This window comes from Lathamus discolor, chromosome 5, assembly GCF_037157495.1.
Source record: "Lathamus discolor isolate bLatDis1 chromosome 5, bLatDis1.hap1, whole genome shotgun sequence".
NCBI classification, from domain to species: Eukaryota; Metazoa; Chordata; class Aves; order Psittaciformes; family Psittacidae; genus Lathamus; species Lathamus discolor.
The window spans coordinates 73,651,010-73,666,523 of record NC_088888.1 but is presented as its reverse complement, the minus strand read 5'-3'; the positions used below and the strand labels follow the sequence as shown (position 1 = coordinate 73,666,523).

The window sequence follows — 15,514 nt, the reverse complement described above, 5'->3', positions numbered from 1 at the left end:
TCATTACAAACAGTGGTGCCTCTCTTTATTAGTACAGGCAATATAAGATGCATAGCTTTTGAAATGAACAATCATGTCCATGCTCTTAAAACAGCAGATTAACGAAAGGTCCTCAATGTCTGCCTTGGACAGAGGGGCAAAGTTCACAGTGTAAACTCGATAAGGATGATTGTATGGCATTATTCTCCTGTTGGTACTGGCAGACAAAAATCAGCGATAATTAAGTAGGATGTGTTAGACTGCAAAATAGTTTCAGGTTTTCAAGTACTTGTTTTTTGGTTGTTTAAAACCATCTGCTTCCCCCAGCTCCTCCCCAAAGAGGCACCCGCCACATGGGTGAAGCTAAAGAATGTCTTTTTGCAAAGACACCTGAAGTTCTTCTAATGCGGAACTGCCTTAGAAACAATACCGGTTTTCTTATTGCAATAGACAGCAGCAGGAATAATATCACTGCTGTGAACATTACACAACAATATTTTTTTAGAAGTAATAAGTTATTACAAGATAAATTGAAAAGTTTTGTGTTATTTTTGAGAACAGGCAATGAAAGATGATGGTCTCACCATTGCATACCTGTCCTCTAACAAATGTGAAAGAATGCCCCTAAACCACTTTGTTCTTACCCAGTCTGACCTGCCAGAGGGCAGCTCCTGCACATTAATCCTAGTTATAAAGAGGCTTTATGAACTCTCTGATGAAGTGCCACTTCATCTATATCAAGCGGCTTAGCAGCAAGCAGGTATTGACTTTGTCTACAAAGTCTACAAAGTGTCTGAGGCAGTCACCAGCTCAAACCACTGTCTGAGTGCGTCACTGAGAGTTTCTGGAAGCGCGTTCACATCCCTAAGGATCATGTAGAATGGGAAGGGGAATTCTTCCATGTAAGATCTGATTTCAGGCAATTCCCCAGGACCTTTGAATATAGGTACTTTAATGTCCAAAATGGAATCCTGTGAAAAGAAAAAATTATGTTACTACTTCAAATAGTTTTAATTCCTCCTGTTAAATCAGAAGTTAATAAGAGAGTTCTAAGATTAAAAGCCGTAAGTGTCCAATGGCAAATCAAACCAAGGCAGCTAAGTACTTTTGCCCTTTTAGATAAACGTGCTCTAATCATCAGATTACAGGCTAGAAGAGAGTAATCTTAAGTTTCTGCAAAACCAAGTTCCATAAATAAATCCCATCCTTCCTTAGTATTTTATGATTTGAGTTTACTTAAGCACTTCAGTTTTATACACGTGATGCCTTCCTGACACTGTAAGCTCCCGTCATCTGTAAGCTCTTTAGGGCTGAGCTCAATTTATATCTGTGCAGTGATACAAGATTCTTTTGCAAATTATTTTATAGTATTTGAGTACTACAAAGACAAAAATCAGATTAAACCCCAGCTGTGCTGCTTGTAAAGTAACTTCTCAGTTGCCCAGCACAGCAGCTCAGAAAATTAATACAGCATATGAACAACACATTTCACTGTCCAGAATTTTCACTCAACATTACAGCCAGATTTCATTTGAACCTTGTAATTGTCAGCAACGGAACTGGTGGTACCCAGCTTTCCCAGTTCAGGTGCTAAATAACTCTCCTATACTCCTTTCAGTCTAATGCTTACTTTAACATTGGCTCCAACTGTCATTTCAATGGCGACTGCTGTCAGACATGATCAATTTGAACCAAAACTGAGATGGAACAAAGCATCTCTAAAACTCTGAATCTGTCAACCTGCCAGCTCCTTCTCTGGTGGCCAAAATCTACAACCTTTACATTTGGAGACAGGACCTCTTAGTTAGCTTTTCTGTGGCATGGAAGCCAATCTTCTTTTTAATACAAAAAGGATTAAGAATCACAGTAGGGAGAAATCAACTAAAGATCTGATCAGTTTTTCAGACATGAAAAACTGAAATTGAGCTCAATATCTTTGACCTCTGCAGAAGATAAGATAGCTGTATAGCACTACAAAAAGACAAGAAAAAGATTTGTATCAGTTTCTCATTCACTGCAGTTGAATACTTCTCCCTTGTTCAGTGACTTACCCGGGAATTAGGATTGTCCAACACTACAAAAATAACAAAGATATTGGCATTCTGAGCTGCTTGAACTGCTGCTGTTACTCGTTCCTTGCCTTCCAAGAAAAGGCCTCTTCCATCAGATACAATCAAAAGCAGCTGCGCTGTTTCTGAGCACAAAGAACATTTAAAATTACAGTAAGTAAAGAGTAATCCATTTAAAAGGCAAAAAAGAGTATTATGTTCTAAGCCTCATGGGTATAATGGAAAAATGAGTATTCCTAATGAAATTAAGTCTTTATCAAAGAGAATTCTAATTTAACATTAAGCTGCAGTTACCAGTAGGTCAAGAATTAAAGTTTTTTCCCACGGTGTGAAACCATTGGTAATAATGGGAAAAAAAGCCCCAGTCCATCAGTACCATAATCAAGGATGAAAGGCGCGGAAAATACCTAATGAACTTAGTCATGGCCTTGTCTTTCATGCCTGGTAATTGCCTTGGAGTTAAACATCGGCTGAATTACAAGAGTCCAGCCACTAGATCATTACCTCAGTAAAGCAGCAATGAAACAGAGTCCAAATCTATTCCTCCTATTCCTCCAGAAGCAGGTACTTATGGGTGCATCTGTGTCAGCATTTCACTTTGGACTGTGCTTCTGAAATGTGTTTCCCTCTTGTCCCTGCTTTAATAAGCTTGGCTTCCACAAGAGCAGTCTTGAACTGCCCCAAATGAGTTATTTTTGCAGGAAACTAATCCAAAAGATGAGTTTCAGGGGCACAGTCAAGGCAGTACAAGCACTACAGGGCATTCTGCCTTTGGGACCAGACAAGCTACTTTGAAGTAAACTTCCTAAAACTTACACAGCACAGATGTTCCTCAGCACTGACCATTTTCTGGCGGCATGTTACTTGACCCAAATTGCCCCCAGAGATATAGCCTTCTAAAGGGACATTCTAACCAAGTTATGCATCTTATCTTTTAATTACAAGGGAACTCACAGTAATTACTGTCAAGAATGCAAGCCCCTCTTCTGTTTCCCCTGCAGCTTAATGGCTAGGGGAGGGATGTAGAATGCTTCCTCCTTTTCTGCAGACAGGCCCCAGATATGACAGTGCTTGGTCTTTTTACAAAAGGGGTGATGTATCCTACTGCCTTTTCTTGTGCTAGCTGCCGGATTCTGGGGAGCTGACTGCTGCTCCATCCCAGGCTAGTTCAAGAAGACTGGAAGCTGCTCCCACTCAGAATATTCTGACAGCCTGGCAAACCGGCTGCGGATTATAAATCCCAGATTGTCCATTTCTTGGAGTACTTCAGGAACTTTTTTCAAAACTGGGTGCCACCATGATAAGCTTTTAACTAGGACAAAGCAGCCTTTTATGCTAACTATGGGTCAGCCATGAGGTGACAAGCCTTCCAGCTTTTCTGGGAAATTTGAGCAGCTTATGACCTAAACTTGCCCTACAGTGAAAGGCAGGTAGGAGGCAAACACTCTCCTCAGAACAGTGTGCTTCTGGACACCTACAGAAGCCAGGCTCTCAAGGAAGGGCAGAAGTGCCTAGGGAGTCAGGGTCACTAGGAAGCTGGACAATGCTTTAAAGCAGGCATGGTCTAGGACTTAAAAATTATCTGGAAACATGACGTAGAAGGAGGCAGATAGGGGATGACTTTTTAAAAAGCCTTAAACAACATTTCAGTGAATTACTGACGAAGTAGGTATCTTTTGGGTTTTGAACTGAATTTCATCCAAACATTCATTTTGACAAAGCAAAACGTAAGCCCTAAGGCAAGAGATGTCTCATTGCTAGGAGTCTTTCTGGCAGGATATTGCTTCAGGATGTAGTGAGCATTCTGCTGCCATGGCAACAAGCAGAGTAATAAAAAAGAGAAGCAGCTCACCCGGATTAATATTTTGAGACAACTGCTGTGCTGCAGCAAACATATTTGCTGATGATTCTAGAAACTGCAGAGGAAACAAATAAGAAGATTAAGTTATCTCATCATAAAATAATAAACTTAACAATGATAACATTTTTAAAGAACACATTTCTGTATTTTAAATGCCAAGATAGGTTACTGTGACCACCTACACAGACACAGTCCTTGGCATTTTCTTACATTAACTCTTCAAATTTAGTAAGCATTTTTGAACTAGGGAATCTTCAGAAAAAGACTTCAATCTGGATTTATAATTTTTCCAGTGCTAACGAAGCCATCAAAACCTCAGTGAATTGTTCAGGTAATTAATGGCATCATTAAAAATATACATCCTATCTCTAGGATGTTTGCCTTCAACTTGCCAAGTATCTAGTCATGTATTGCCTATTCAAATTAAGAGCATCAACTGTCAAATTGTTCCAGTTTTAAAAGGACTTTGTAAGATTACCATCGAGCTACTTGGGTCTCCTCCTCTTCAATTTAATTTTAATGGAAGACCTTATTCAAGTTTGAAAAGGTAAGACTGCAAAAATCTTCCTAGAAGGAAGAAAACTTTGCAGCTGTCCAGGACGTATTATCACAGAAAGTTTTCTTCAGGAATCAGTCAAGTCTGACAAACATACAGAGCTCTTCCTCCTCTTCCTACAAGTCAAATCCATGGCATGAAAACCTCCTGAACTCCCACAAATTTTGTTGGGACTCATCTTTGGGATACCCAATAGCTTGTACCCAAAATACTGTTTAAGACCCAGTATAAACAGAGAAAGATGGATGCCTGAAAGTAGCATACATCAGGCCTGAAAGTGAGAAAACACTCCTCCTATTACAAAATTACAATCATTCTATCACTTTGTTCTCTAACCAGCTATCACACACTCAAATATAAACGACCAGTAAAGGTTACAAAGCCATCATGAATCCATGAAGCTACTGATGTTTCTCTCTCATCTGGAAAAGATCTGCAGAGCTGCTGCCTCTGAGGCATTCTTGTGTACCTGGGCTATTTTTGTTTTCTTCTGCTGAAACTTGCAAAGACGCAAGATCCGGGTCCCCGACTGGTCACTGAACTGTTCATGGAATGGGTGCAGCAGCTGAACAGTTTCTCCAAAGCTTCAGAAAAGAATTAAAAATGACAGCGTGAAACCAGTACTTACATTCTGCTCTGAAGTTCTGAAGAAAAGTAAAGATTTCAAATCAACTCACCTACACACAGCAATTTGTCCCACTTCTAGAAGAGTGAGCGCATTTCCAATAACTGCCAGGGATTCATAGGCAAGCTATTAAAGAAAAATGTACATCAAAAATGGGGCATTCCAAGGTCTGCTCACAGATCAGTACTCAAATATGGAGAATGTTACCAAAATTAGTTTTTGTCTAGTAAAGTCAGTGAAGAGACTTCCTATCTTTTTTCCTGTTATACAAGATAGTCATTGCAATAAAGATATCCTAGTTTTACTTAAGGGCTTCAGCTGACTAATTTAGAGATACCACTTTAGGCAGGCTAATGAAACACTGGAATAGCTATTTAGAAGGAGACACATTTTAAATAAATAAAATTGCTGCAACTGAGCTCTGATGAACTAATATTCAATCCTCCAATGACCGGCATAGCTACACAAGTTTCGGCCTTTTGCAGGCAACAAAAGATAATTTTTCAGTGGATATGTACACTTCTGTCTAACAAATTTAACATCTCCTCCTGTCAGCTAACTTTTATTCATCTTTAATAACAAATCTCTTAGGCATGAAGTGACAAGAGTCAAGTGCAGACCAGCAATGTAGCTGCTCTAGAATCACCAGTCAGGCTTTCCAACAGCCACCAGCCCTGTATGAAGTCAGAAGCCGACATGCTCATCAACGACAGGTAGTCTCTTCATACTTCTCCCAAGTTTTGTTTTACCTGTTTGGAGTGATTGTCTATCATACTAGAGGAATCATCAATAGCCAAGCAAATCTGGTACTGTCGTTTGCTGGGCTTGGTCCTTCGCAACCAGATCTTATCTTTTCGGAACTGACTGGCAATATATGGAATCACTTTGCGCATGTTCAGTCTCTTCCCTGTTCTGTAGTCTCCTCTGAAAGTTAAGAAAACAAGACAGTGTCAGGCATTATCAGGAAATATTGCATTCTGGAAACCCTGGCATATGCAGCATATGCACCAAAATAGCAAAAAAGCAGTTCTAACATTCATATTCAGGTACAGAGCAAAAACCACCTCACATTTTTAAAGCAAGATGGATATTCAATGCTTTTAAAGGAAGCTCTTAAGTGCCTAAAACAGAAAACAGACCTTGAATTTAGACTCTTCCATCCTGAAACAAGTCTAGATCTCTTGAACAAAAATATTACATATTAAAACCAACATAAAACTTTTTGACATCTGACATAATCTTTGATTCAACAGCACTTCACATGTTTAAGTTGATTCTATCACCTGTTGCACAGAAGAGAACAGAAAACAGTATCCTCGGGATGGGTACCTACTACTACAGCACATTTGTATTTCATAAATAACCTAGTGTTCCCATATAGCAGAGCTGCAGCTGTACAAAGGTTAAAGCCCTCCCCGGCAAACCAAGAGTTTGAATAAAATAATGCCTCAGAAAGGCATAACTTACTTCAATTTGGCTGCCTGAGTGGGTTCCAGTATGAGTCGTAGCTGTTCACAAAGCTGCTGTGATAGAGGAGCTGTCAGTACTAAATACCTTTGCCACAACTGCGCTGCTTCCTTCTCCTGAAACATCATACATCACAGAAAAAAATAGAAGTGAATTATGAAGAAACAACAAGTTGGGAAGCTGAAAAAAGAAAACAAACCTCAGTTTACTAAGGGGGAATTAGTAGGTAACTATCAGCTGAAACTGTCAGAATGCCTCAAGATCAAAAATCAAGGTGTACTGAAATTCAGCAAGAATGTTAAGTCTCCACACTGGCAATTTCATTCAGGAACTGCTTCCAAATATGGTTTACAATTAATGACTAGGAGCAAGTGTCATAGTGTGCTCCTGCTGTTGGTTACCTCAAACTCCACCACTGCAACTGAAGGAGACATTGTCTGCTGACCATAGCTTTGTGAAAGTGGTGTCCAGCACTTAACTGTAGGTGACAACTCAAAATGGAAGGAGCTTGGTAAAACTGAGAAAAATGTTTGTAACTATGTAAGCTTTGAAAGTCATTACCAACAGAGTAACTTTCTGCCAACAGCACACAGCACGTTCAAAATGAGACCTGAAACATCATCCTGCTTTAAGAATAATGGTTTTGTTGGTTTGGTTTTGGGGAGTTTTGTTGTTGGGGTTTTTTGTTTGTTTTTTCAGAATAAGTTAACAACAAAATTAACACCTAAAATCACAGTTCTGAATATTTAAATTCCAGCTTCCTCAATGTTTCAGCAGTAAACCAAGAAGAAATAATGCAACTGAAGGACTCTTATTGACAGTTCTAAATTAAAACAAGGTCACGAACCTCATCTGGAGTTCCAGACTGCTGTGTCTGCCAAGCTTCCAACTGCCTCTCAAGTTCCTTTCTTAGCTCTTCAGGATCTCTAACGATGTGCTAGAGTGTAGTCATGAGATTTGTGAGACAGAAAAATCAGTTCACACATCTGGTGCTTCCCCAAACTAGAGCAACCTACCAGGAAGTAAAAATGCATTGCTCTTCTCTTTTTAGGCACAAAAATACTGGAAAAAACTTAAATGAAGATTCTAAATCTGCTTTTTTTAATAGCTTCCATGTACAGGAAGGATAAATACCTCCCCACAAATGCGTACATCTGCGACACAATCAACATAGGAACAAAGCTAGGAACCTCTATGATACAGACACTGTAAATAATACAGAACTTCCAACGTAATTCAGTGCAATGATTTTGACAAACACCAAATTTAATGACAGTATAACTGAGATCAAACCATTAAATAACACCTATCTAGTATCTTCCAAAATATAATATGCTTCACTTAATTAGTTTTTTTAAAAGTTTCATTCAAACCTCTTGAAGAATTGAATGACATCTTCCTCTGTACCTGCCAACAAATGCTATTTGATAAGCCATTCTGTTCAAGGACGTTCAAGCTTTACTACACTTCTTTTACTTTTATTGTGCTTTCAGTGACAACTTCTGTTCCTGCCTTGTAACACCACAGTCTAGCCAAAGAGTAGTATGTGCTCCGCATAACCTGCAGGATTATGGATTAAGGAAAATAAGCCTATGAATGTGAACTATAAATAATGTCTCATTCCTCAAAAAGCAGCAGCAGTCCTTCTGGTCACCTACTGCAGGTTTAAAGAAGAGTGAAAGAGTGTACATGAATGTACATTCTTCGTTTTCCTTTTGCTGAAGCATGGAAACTTACTCTTTCCCCCAGCAACGTTTCTCCCTTCCTATTTAACTGGTGCTGTAAGAGCTCCCCCCTCTGTCTCAGGTTTGCATGTCAACGGAAAAGAACCCACCACCACATCTCTGAATACAAGAGAGAACAACACTCTTGCATTCCACAGCCTTTTTCCAAAGAGCTGCACCATTTGGAATTAAGATGGAAATATCCCGTATAGCTGGCACATAATCATTTCTGTGCTGTGCACGGAAACAGTAAAATACTGCTTTCCAAGTTATATACTCAGGACACAGTGTAAGAAGCATGAAAGGTCAATACTGCTGAAAAACAGACACTGAAAATACTCTTACTTTATTAGCTGATTAACCACTGTCAACTGCTTCTGTGGCATAACTCTTCGTTGCCAAATGTGCTTTTTCACAGCTAGCAGTCTGCACTGGAAACTATGAGTGCTACATGAAGCTCTAGGATTTTCTAGGCTACAATAGTATTTTTTTAATTGAGACATTCATAAAAGGCACAAGATCAGCTTTTTTAAGGAAGTAATATGTTGTGATGAATGAACTGTGTTTAATTCTTTGCCCACAATGGTGTTTAAAATTCACTGATACCTAGCTCTGTCTTCACTCTAAACCCTTTATCTTCAGGGCACACATCTTGCCCATCACTTTCCACTACCCAACCATCTGATCAGCAGATTCATCTGAGTTAAAACAGTTCTTGACAGTCAGAAAAACAAGATTTCTTTTAAAAACAGTGAGGACGAGACCTTCTCACATAAGGATGGGAAGGAGTTGTCATTTTAAAGTCATCATTCAGCTGCATGTACAACAAGCGGTTTTGTATTACTTCTCATTCTGCTATTTAAGAACAGCAAGCTACTGCATTGTCTGAATAAAAAGAATTCCAAACTTTTGTCTTCAAAGTTCCATTAACATGGGCCAAATAAAACAAACAGTTTGTACCACTGTAGTTTTAAGATGACACTTCGGATATCATACCTGGGGAGTGTCCATCAAAAACTGATGGGCTGTATGTATGGTCGAGTCCTTGCTTCTCTCTGGTTTCTCTTCTGTCACCTTTGGTAGCTTTTCTGCTGTAGAGTCATTGACATCCTCAGAATCAAAAGTCTGGATCTCTGGCTCCACTTCACCTGGTCCTACAACCACAAAACTAATTATTAACTTTGTGCATCACACATACTACAAGAACCAATATTGTAACTCAGCTCCTTTACAACGTATTTCACATGCTTTGCAGTGCAACCCAGACATTTTTTCTTTTTAAATTTAATTTCAAGAGAAGTGCACAAATTCTAAGACAGTTCTAGGAATAGGATGAATCCACCTTGCTACTCACTAGAACTGATAAATATGTGTTTCCTTATGCAAACTGTTTATCTTACAACCTTGCCAAATGAACAATACCTTAGTGAAGAGGTGTCTTTAGCACCTGAAGATTCCATTGGTGAAGTACATTTTTGAGCTTCATAGCCTACCTGACAGTAACAGGAGGTATAAAGCAATGCGAGAACAATCAGCAAATCATCATTAAAAAAAATATGGCAATCTTTTCTTATCTTTTTACTCTCGAGTTTTGTAATGAACAGCTTCCTGCAACTCCAAAATCAATTTACAAACAAACGAATGGAAGATTTTCTTTTATTATTGCTTCTTCTACAGGACACTGTTTAACACGGTTTTTAAGAATTATTCCAAGAAAAAAACAAACCAGTCTGACATTGTAGGAGGTATTTTGAAGATTATAGTATTTCAAACATACTGTTAAGAGAATCATGTGGAAGAACAAACAGGAGTGATTACATGCATGCCTGTGCCATAAAGCTAATGGCTCTAGCAAGAGATTTAAGTAAAGAGATTAAACCTGAAGGGACTGGGAGGCAAGAAAGTTGATCAGGCTGATAAAATTCTTGTCTCCCTCTCTAGCCACCTTTCATTTTTTCTGATAAGAAAACTATCCTAAATTCCAAGCTACAGTGTCATTTACTTAGATACATCAAAATTAAATGCTTCTGTTGCAATTCGCAAGAGATATTTACTTATATCTTGCTTATTTTGTTTGTGTGGGCTGTGTGGCTGACAAGTCAGACCTGCCTTCTCATCTACCAACCATTTGCATCTGAGAGCCATTTTCAGTTAAGCAGCTCAGTTTTGGTTTGTTTCATTCTCGCTTCAGGAAGAAAGCAGGGCAATAGTGACACTTCAGTGCTACCTCACACCGGCTGTTGTTCAGACCAGGTTCTCAACTTCTTGATGCCTTGTCAGAAACTACACATGGAAAGAAGAGTTGTGTGGCACTGATGCTGGTGACACTGGAATGCAATTATGTGCCAGTTAATTAAGCAAACTGGCACTGTGTCTAGCAGAGGGAAAGTGTTCACCTTTTACATCTTTAAAGAAGTGGATGAAGATTAGAGACCATTAACTGGAAAGAAAGCTGCAAAACCCTCTGTCACTCAACCAATTTAGAAAGGCTAATGCAAGTTACTTGGCAGGAGTATGAATACTGCTGCAGAAATATCAATTAAGAGCAGATGCTTTAGTCTTATGAAGCATATGCACATCTACCATATGGAAAAATAAATACCTACATATACATTTAAAGATGCACATCAGTGTATGTTTAGAATGTTTTTTAAGTTAACATACCAGGAGTTTTAGTGGCAGAAGAATTCTTTTTTTCTGGCTTCAGCTCCTCTGTGTCTACTGCTGTGAGATCCTCATCATTCTGCATTTGGGTTTCCATAGCTGCATCTTCAGAGTCTCCCTCTTCCTTTTCTTCAGGGGGCATAATGGGTTTCTCTTGCTCTTTGCTAGCTACATCTGTACAAAGGCAACAATAGTTATTAGGAGGAAAGAGGAAGGGAAAGTAGTGAAGTTGCAAAAAAAGAAAAAAAGTTGCATTCTAAGCCCACTGCATATCAGTTTCAGTGAACTTCAGAAGAGATCTGAGCTATTGCCTCAAACCTCAGTTTTATCTTTCACTGTGCTGTGCCATTTTGTGTTAATGAGCTATTGCCCTGAAAACCTGATGAATGAAACATCAGACTAGAATAGAAATTACTTTAAAAGAAAAAACTTAGAATAGTTTTGAAATGTTTATTAAACTAAAATCCATTTTTGAGTGAATTCAGTATGTTATAAAATGTTATCATTAGTAGGAACCTGACTGCCAGAGAGTATCATATATTATAGTGAAATGGTTCTACATCTTAAACCAAAGCATAATTTGAAAAAACATACTGTGAAAACCTGAGTAAATAAGCGTGTTTCAGGATTTGACTCTGAAGTAACAACTCCTTACACCCAGAAATATCAACATACCATATGTCTGTGCATCATAGCTTTCAGAGCCTTGTTTAATATGTTCAAATGCATCAGCCTCCTCCACATTTTGTTTAGGCTGAGTTGTATTCTGCTTTGCTTCACTGCTGGATTCTATGGTTCTCAATCTCTTGTGGATATGTTCATTGTGATCTCCCATTGAGCGTTCATTATCTGCCTGACCAGGTTTCCTCTTGAAACTCTGAAACAAATTAACACCGTGAACTTCAAGTGAGGTGCAACCAAACACTGATTACAACAATGGTTCTGACAAGGAGAAATTGAAACTATTTGCTGGTTAATATTAAAACATTCAAATTAAAAATAATAATTAAAAAAAATAATAAAAAGAAGAGACGAACCTGGGTATTTTTTCTGCTTTGCTTCTGCGAAGCCATCCGGGCCATGCGTGTGGATTCATGGCCTTCTGACTGATTCGCACTCGAAGCTCCACTCCCACTTTCCTGAGAGACAAAAAAAACAACCGAACTCCAAAATCACAACTGTACCTGAAAATGGCAACTGTTGTAGCCAAATTTCAGAAGTTACACTGGGAAGCTGTGCTGCTTTCTATTGTGAATGACAAATGGCTCACGAGTGCAAACAGTATTCTTGTGGGGAGCAGACAAGACAGTTCTGCAGCTCAACCATTAGCCTAAAATTACAGTTTTCACTGCTATGAAATGTCTACATGATCTTAAATCTTTCTCAGGGAATTTATAATTGGTGTTCTGAAAATTAAATCTTATGCACTATTCCTAAAAATACAGCAGCAGTTCCTTGACTGTATCTTAAAAACATACTCACAAATTCAGCATTTTTAACTTAGACACTTCCATGTATTTTACCTCTTTAGATTGGTCTCTTTCTGAAGCCTCTCCAGCCAGCTCAACAGCACTGTCACTCTGCAGGTTTTCTTGCCCGGTCTGCCCTTGTGTTTCATGCTCCATTCTTTCCTCAGCCTCAGGGATCTCTTCATCCATCTCTGAATTATCTTTACCTTCTTCTTTCTGAAATAGTATTTGTTTATTGTAACACTCTAAAAAACATTGGAAAATGGGTACTATTGAAATACACATGAAGAATAATGCCATCATCAGGCACAGTCAACACTGGTTCACAAGGGGAAGTCCTGTTTAACTAATCTGGTACCCGTCTATGAAAAGGTCATCTACCTAGTAGGTGAAGGGAAGTTGGTGGATGTAGTTTCTCTGGATTTTAATATGGCTTCTGATACTGTCCCTCACAGCATCCTTCTGGATAAGTTGTCCCACTATGCGATGAGTGGGTGCATGGTGTGCTGGGAGGCAAAGCTCAAAGGGTTGTGGTGAATGGAGCTACATCTGGCTGGTGACTGGTCACCAGTGGTGTTCCTTGGTCTGACCTCATTACTCTCTATAGCTTCTTGAGAGGAAGCAGATAGGGAGCTGCTGAGCTCTATTCCCTGGTATCCAGTGACAGGACACTTGGGAATGCTTCAAAGCTGCGTCAGGGGAGGTTTAGACTGGACTTTAGGAAGCATTCCTTTACTGAGAGGATGGTCAAACACTGGAACAGGCTTTCTAAAGGGGTTGATGCGCCAAGCCTTTCAGTGCTTAAGAAGCATTTAGACAATGCCCTTAACAACATGCTTTAGCTTTTTGTCAGCCCTAAATTGGTCAGGCAGTTGGACTAGATGATCTCCCTAAGTCCCTTCCAACTGAAATATTCTATTCTGTTGTAACAGAAGGCCAAGGAGATAACAGCAATACAGATGACAAAAATACACCAGTTTAATAGTAAGCGCATTTCTGTTATCTTGATGAAGATTCTCATTCGCATCACACCTACTCAATGTCAAATCTGTTTCAGTATCATAGATACATCCATTTCTTAAGTCTTCTATAAGGTAACTTGAAAAAGAAAAGCAGGCTTTTATTTATCACTCCTTACCTGAGGTTGAAGGCCTTGGTCAGCAGCAGGGATTCCCTTATCTTCAGCAGATTCATTTTTTTCCTCATCAGGTGGTTGTGACTGTTCCTCATCCTCTTCTTCTGCTGAATCCTCAGTTTTTTCTGCATTTTCATCTTGATCATGAGCATCTTTGTCCCCTTCATCTTCCTTCTCCTCTTTATCTTCAGAAATGCCTTCTTCAGCTGGTTCTGCATCCTGGTCATCTTGCTCTGTCTCACCAGTATCCTGTTCATTCTGTTCTTCTGTTTTCTCTGCCTCATTTAAATCAGCAGGTTTCTCATCTACTTCAAAATCATTTTCTTCTGGATTAAAAACAATCAGAAAGGTATACAAAACTTTTAGTGAAGTACAGAGATAACGAATATTACAGTGAATAAAACTGCCAGCTTATAGAAAAAAAAAACCACAGATATTTATACATAGAATTTATTATTTTCTATTGCACATAATTCCTTTATGTCACAATTGGTTTGTAACAAATGATACAGCAGGATGAATTCCAATTAATTCCCTTTAACCTAACAATCTTGAGGGTGAGTTGACTTTGAGTACAAATGCTTGCAAGTATCATACTAAAAATGAAACCATAAAAGCAACTGGACAATTAAATAAGGAGCTTCTAGTCGAAGTGTCACTTGGATAACACTGAGAAAGCCTGCTCCAAAGTGTGTGTGAAAGGTGGGTAAAGGAAAGTATTGTAATGTTGTTAATTATTATCTGGCCTGTATTTGGTATATTTTGATACACAGAAGTGAACGTGCAGCTTCTTGTTATACACAATCCTACCACCTCTTTCCTTTTCTATTGAGAAAAAAGAGCTCATTATCTGTCTGTTTCCCCCATTTCCATTTGGCTTTCATCTAGGAATCTGCAGAGAAATTTTCAGCTGTACCTTCACCCTCTTCTTCCTCATCACTCTTCTCATCATTCTCTAGGTTCAGATTATCAGGAAGGTCCAAAGGTTCAACTTCAGGCTCCTTTTCTTGGTGGCCGTGATAAGGATCTATTTCATTCTCGTCATATTCACGCTATCAGCAAAAGAATGGGGGGAAAAAATAACAGGTACATAGTAAGTGGGAAGACAGGCAAAAATAAGAAATAAGATGCTACTGAATCTCTAGGACAGAAATACTGGGTGCAAACATTCCATTCTCATCAGTTAAAAATGAATTTCCAGTGGTACACATCCTCATGTATAAAAAGCAGAAAAAGATTCATTTTTGCAAATGTGTTTACATAAATAGGTATTTCTTAAAACCAGCATGTTTTATGTTCAGAATTCAGTTTTCCTAGCTGAAAGATTCTGAAGAGAATCTGCACTCTTGCAGATGGCAAATGCACTCTTGCATACTATGCAGAATATTCAAGCATACCGCATTCGCATGTTTGGGATGAGTCCCACTGACTTGGTGTTTCTGTTGCTAAACACAACAGAACAAGAATTTAAGCTTTGTCTATCAGAACATCAGTTCAGTGTAAAGCCTGTTTTGGCCACCGTTACAAGTTCCGGTTAATGAAAACAAAAATTCTTTTTGTATTATGGATCAGAAAATACAGATTTGATAAAAGGGATGCAATATCGTTTACTTTCAACTCTGAAATTAACCAACTTTTTTTTTTTCCAAACACACTTCACCATTAAATAAAAACTACTTCAAATTCTTAGAAACATATGATACGAGCAACAGAATATGGTTTAACAGCAAAATACTCTGTGTAATCCAAATAACTTTTACCTCATCAATCTGTTCATGGATTTTCTCTTTGTTTCCACCATCCTCTTCTTGTTGCTCTTTTTCCTCATCCTTGGGATGCTGTTTTTTATTATCCTTGTTTCCTGTGCCCAAATTGTCATCTTTTGCAACGAGCTCTGAATCCTCCTATTAACCAACAAATCCAAAAGAAAGTCAGTTATGCTACCTGATTCTCAGAGTCTCAGTG

The 15,514-nt window shown here is 38.7% G+C and overlaps 1 protein-coding gene across 1 annotated transcript in view; it reads right to left on the bottom strand.

The window, feature by feature from the left end:
• The window catches only part of MDN1 (midasin AAA ATPase 1), a 102,168-nt gene continuing 86,654 nt past the window's right edge, over positions 1-15,514 (bottom strand). Inside the window, exons 87-102 of the mRNA XM_065681233.1 lie at positions 15,310-15,453; positions 14,466-14,601; positions 13,553-13,875; positions 12,469-12,630; positions 11,983-12,084; positions 11,621-11,822; positions 10,946-11,119; positions 9,278-9,435; positions 7,405-7,494; positions 6,558-6,673; positions 5,840-6,014; positions 5,143-5,216; positions 4,935-5,049; positions 3,901-3,964; positions 2,031-2,173; positions 1-950 (exon numbers count right to left, since the gene is read on the bottom strand). Of these exons, the coding sequence (XP_065537305.1) occupies positions 762-950; positions 2,031-2,173; positions 3,901-3,964; positions 4,935-5,049; positions 5,143-5,216; positions 5,840-6,014; positions 6,558-6,673; positions 7,405-7,494; positions 9,278-9,435; positions 10,946-11,119; positions 11,621-11,822; positions 11,983-12,084; positions 12,469-12,630; positions 13,553-13,875; positions 14,466-14,601; positions 15,310-15,453 (2,367 nt within the window). The 3' untranslated portion in view covers positions 1-761. The remainder of the gene's footprint in view (positions 951-2,030; positions 2,174-3,900; positions 3,965-4,934; positions 5,050-5,142; positions 5,217-5,839; positions 6,015-6,557; positions 6,674-7,404; positions 7,495-9,277; positions 9,436-10,945; positions 11,120-11,620; positions 11,823-11,982; positions 12,085-12,468; positions 12,631-13,552; positions 13,876-14,465; positions 14,602-15,309; positions 15,454-15,514) is intronic.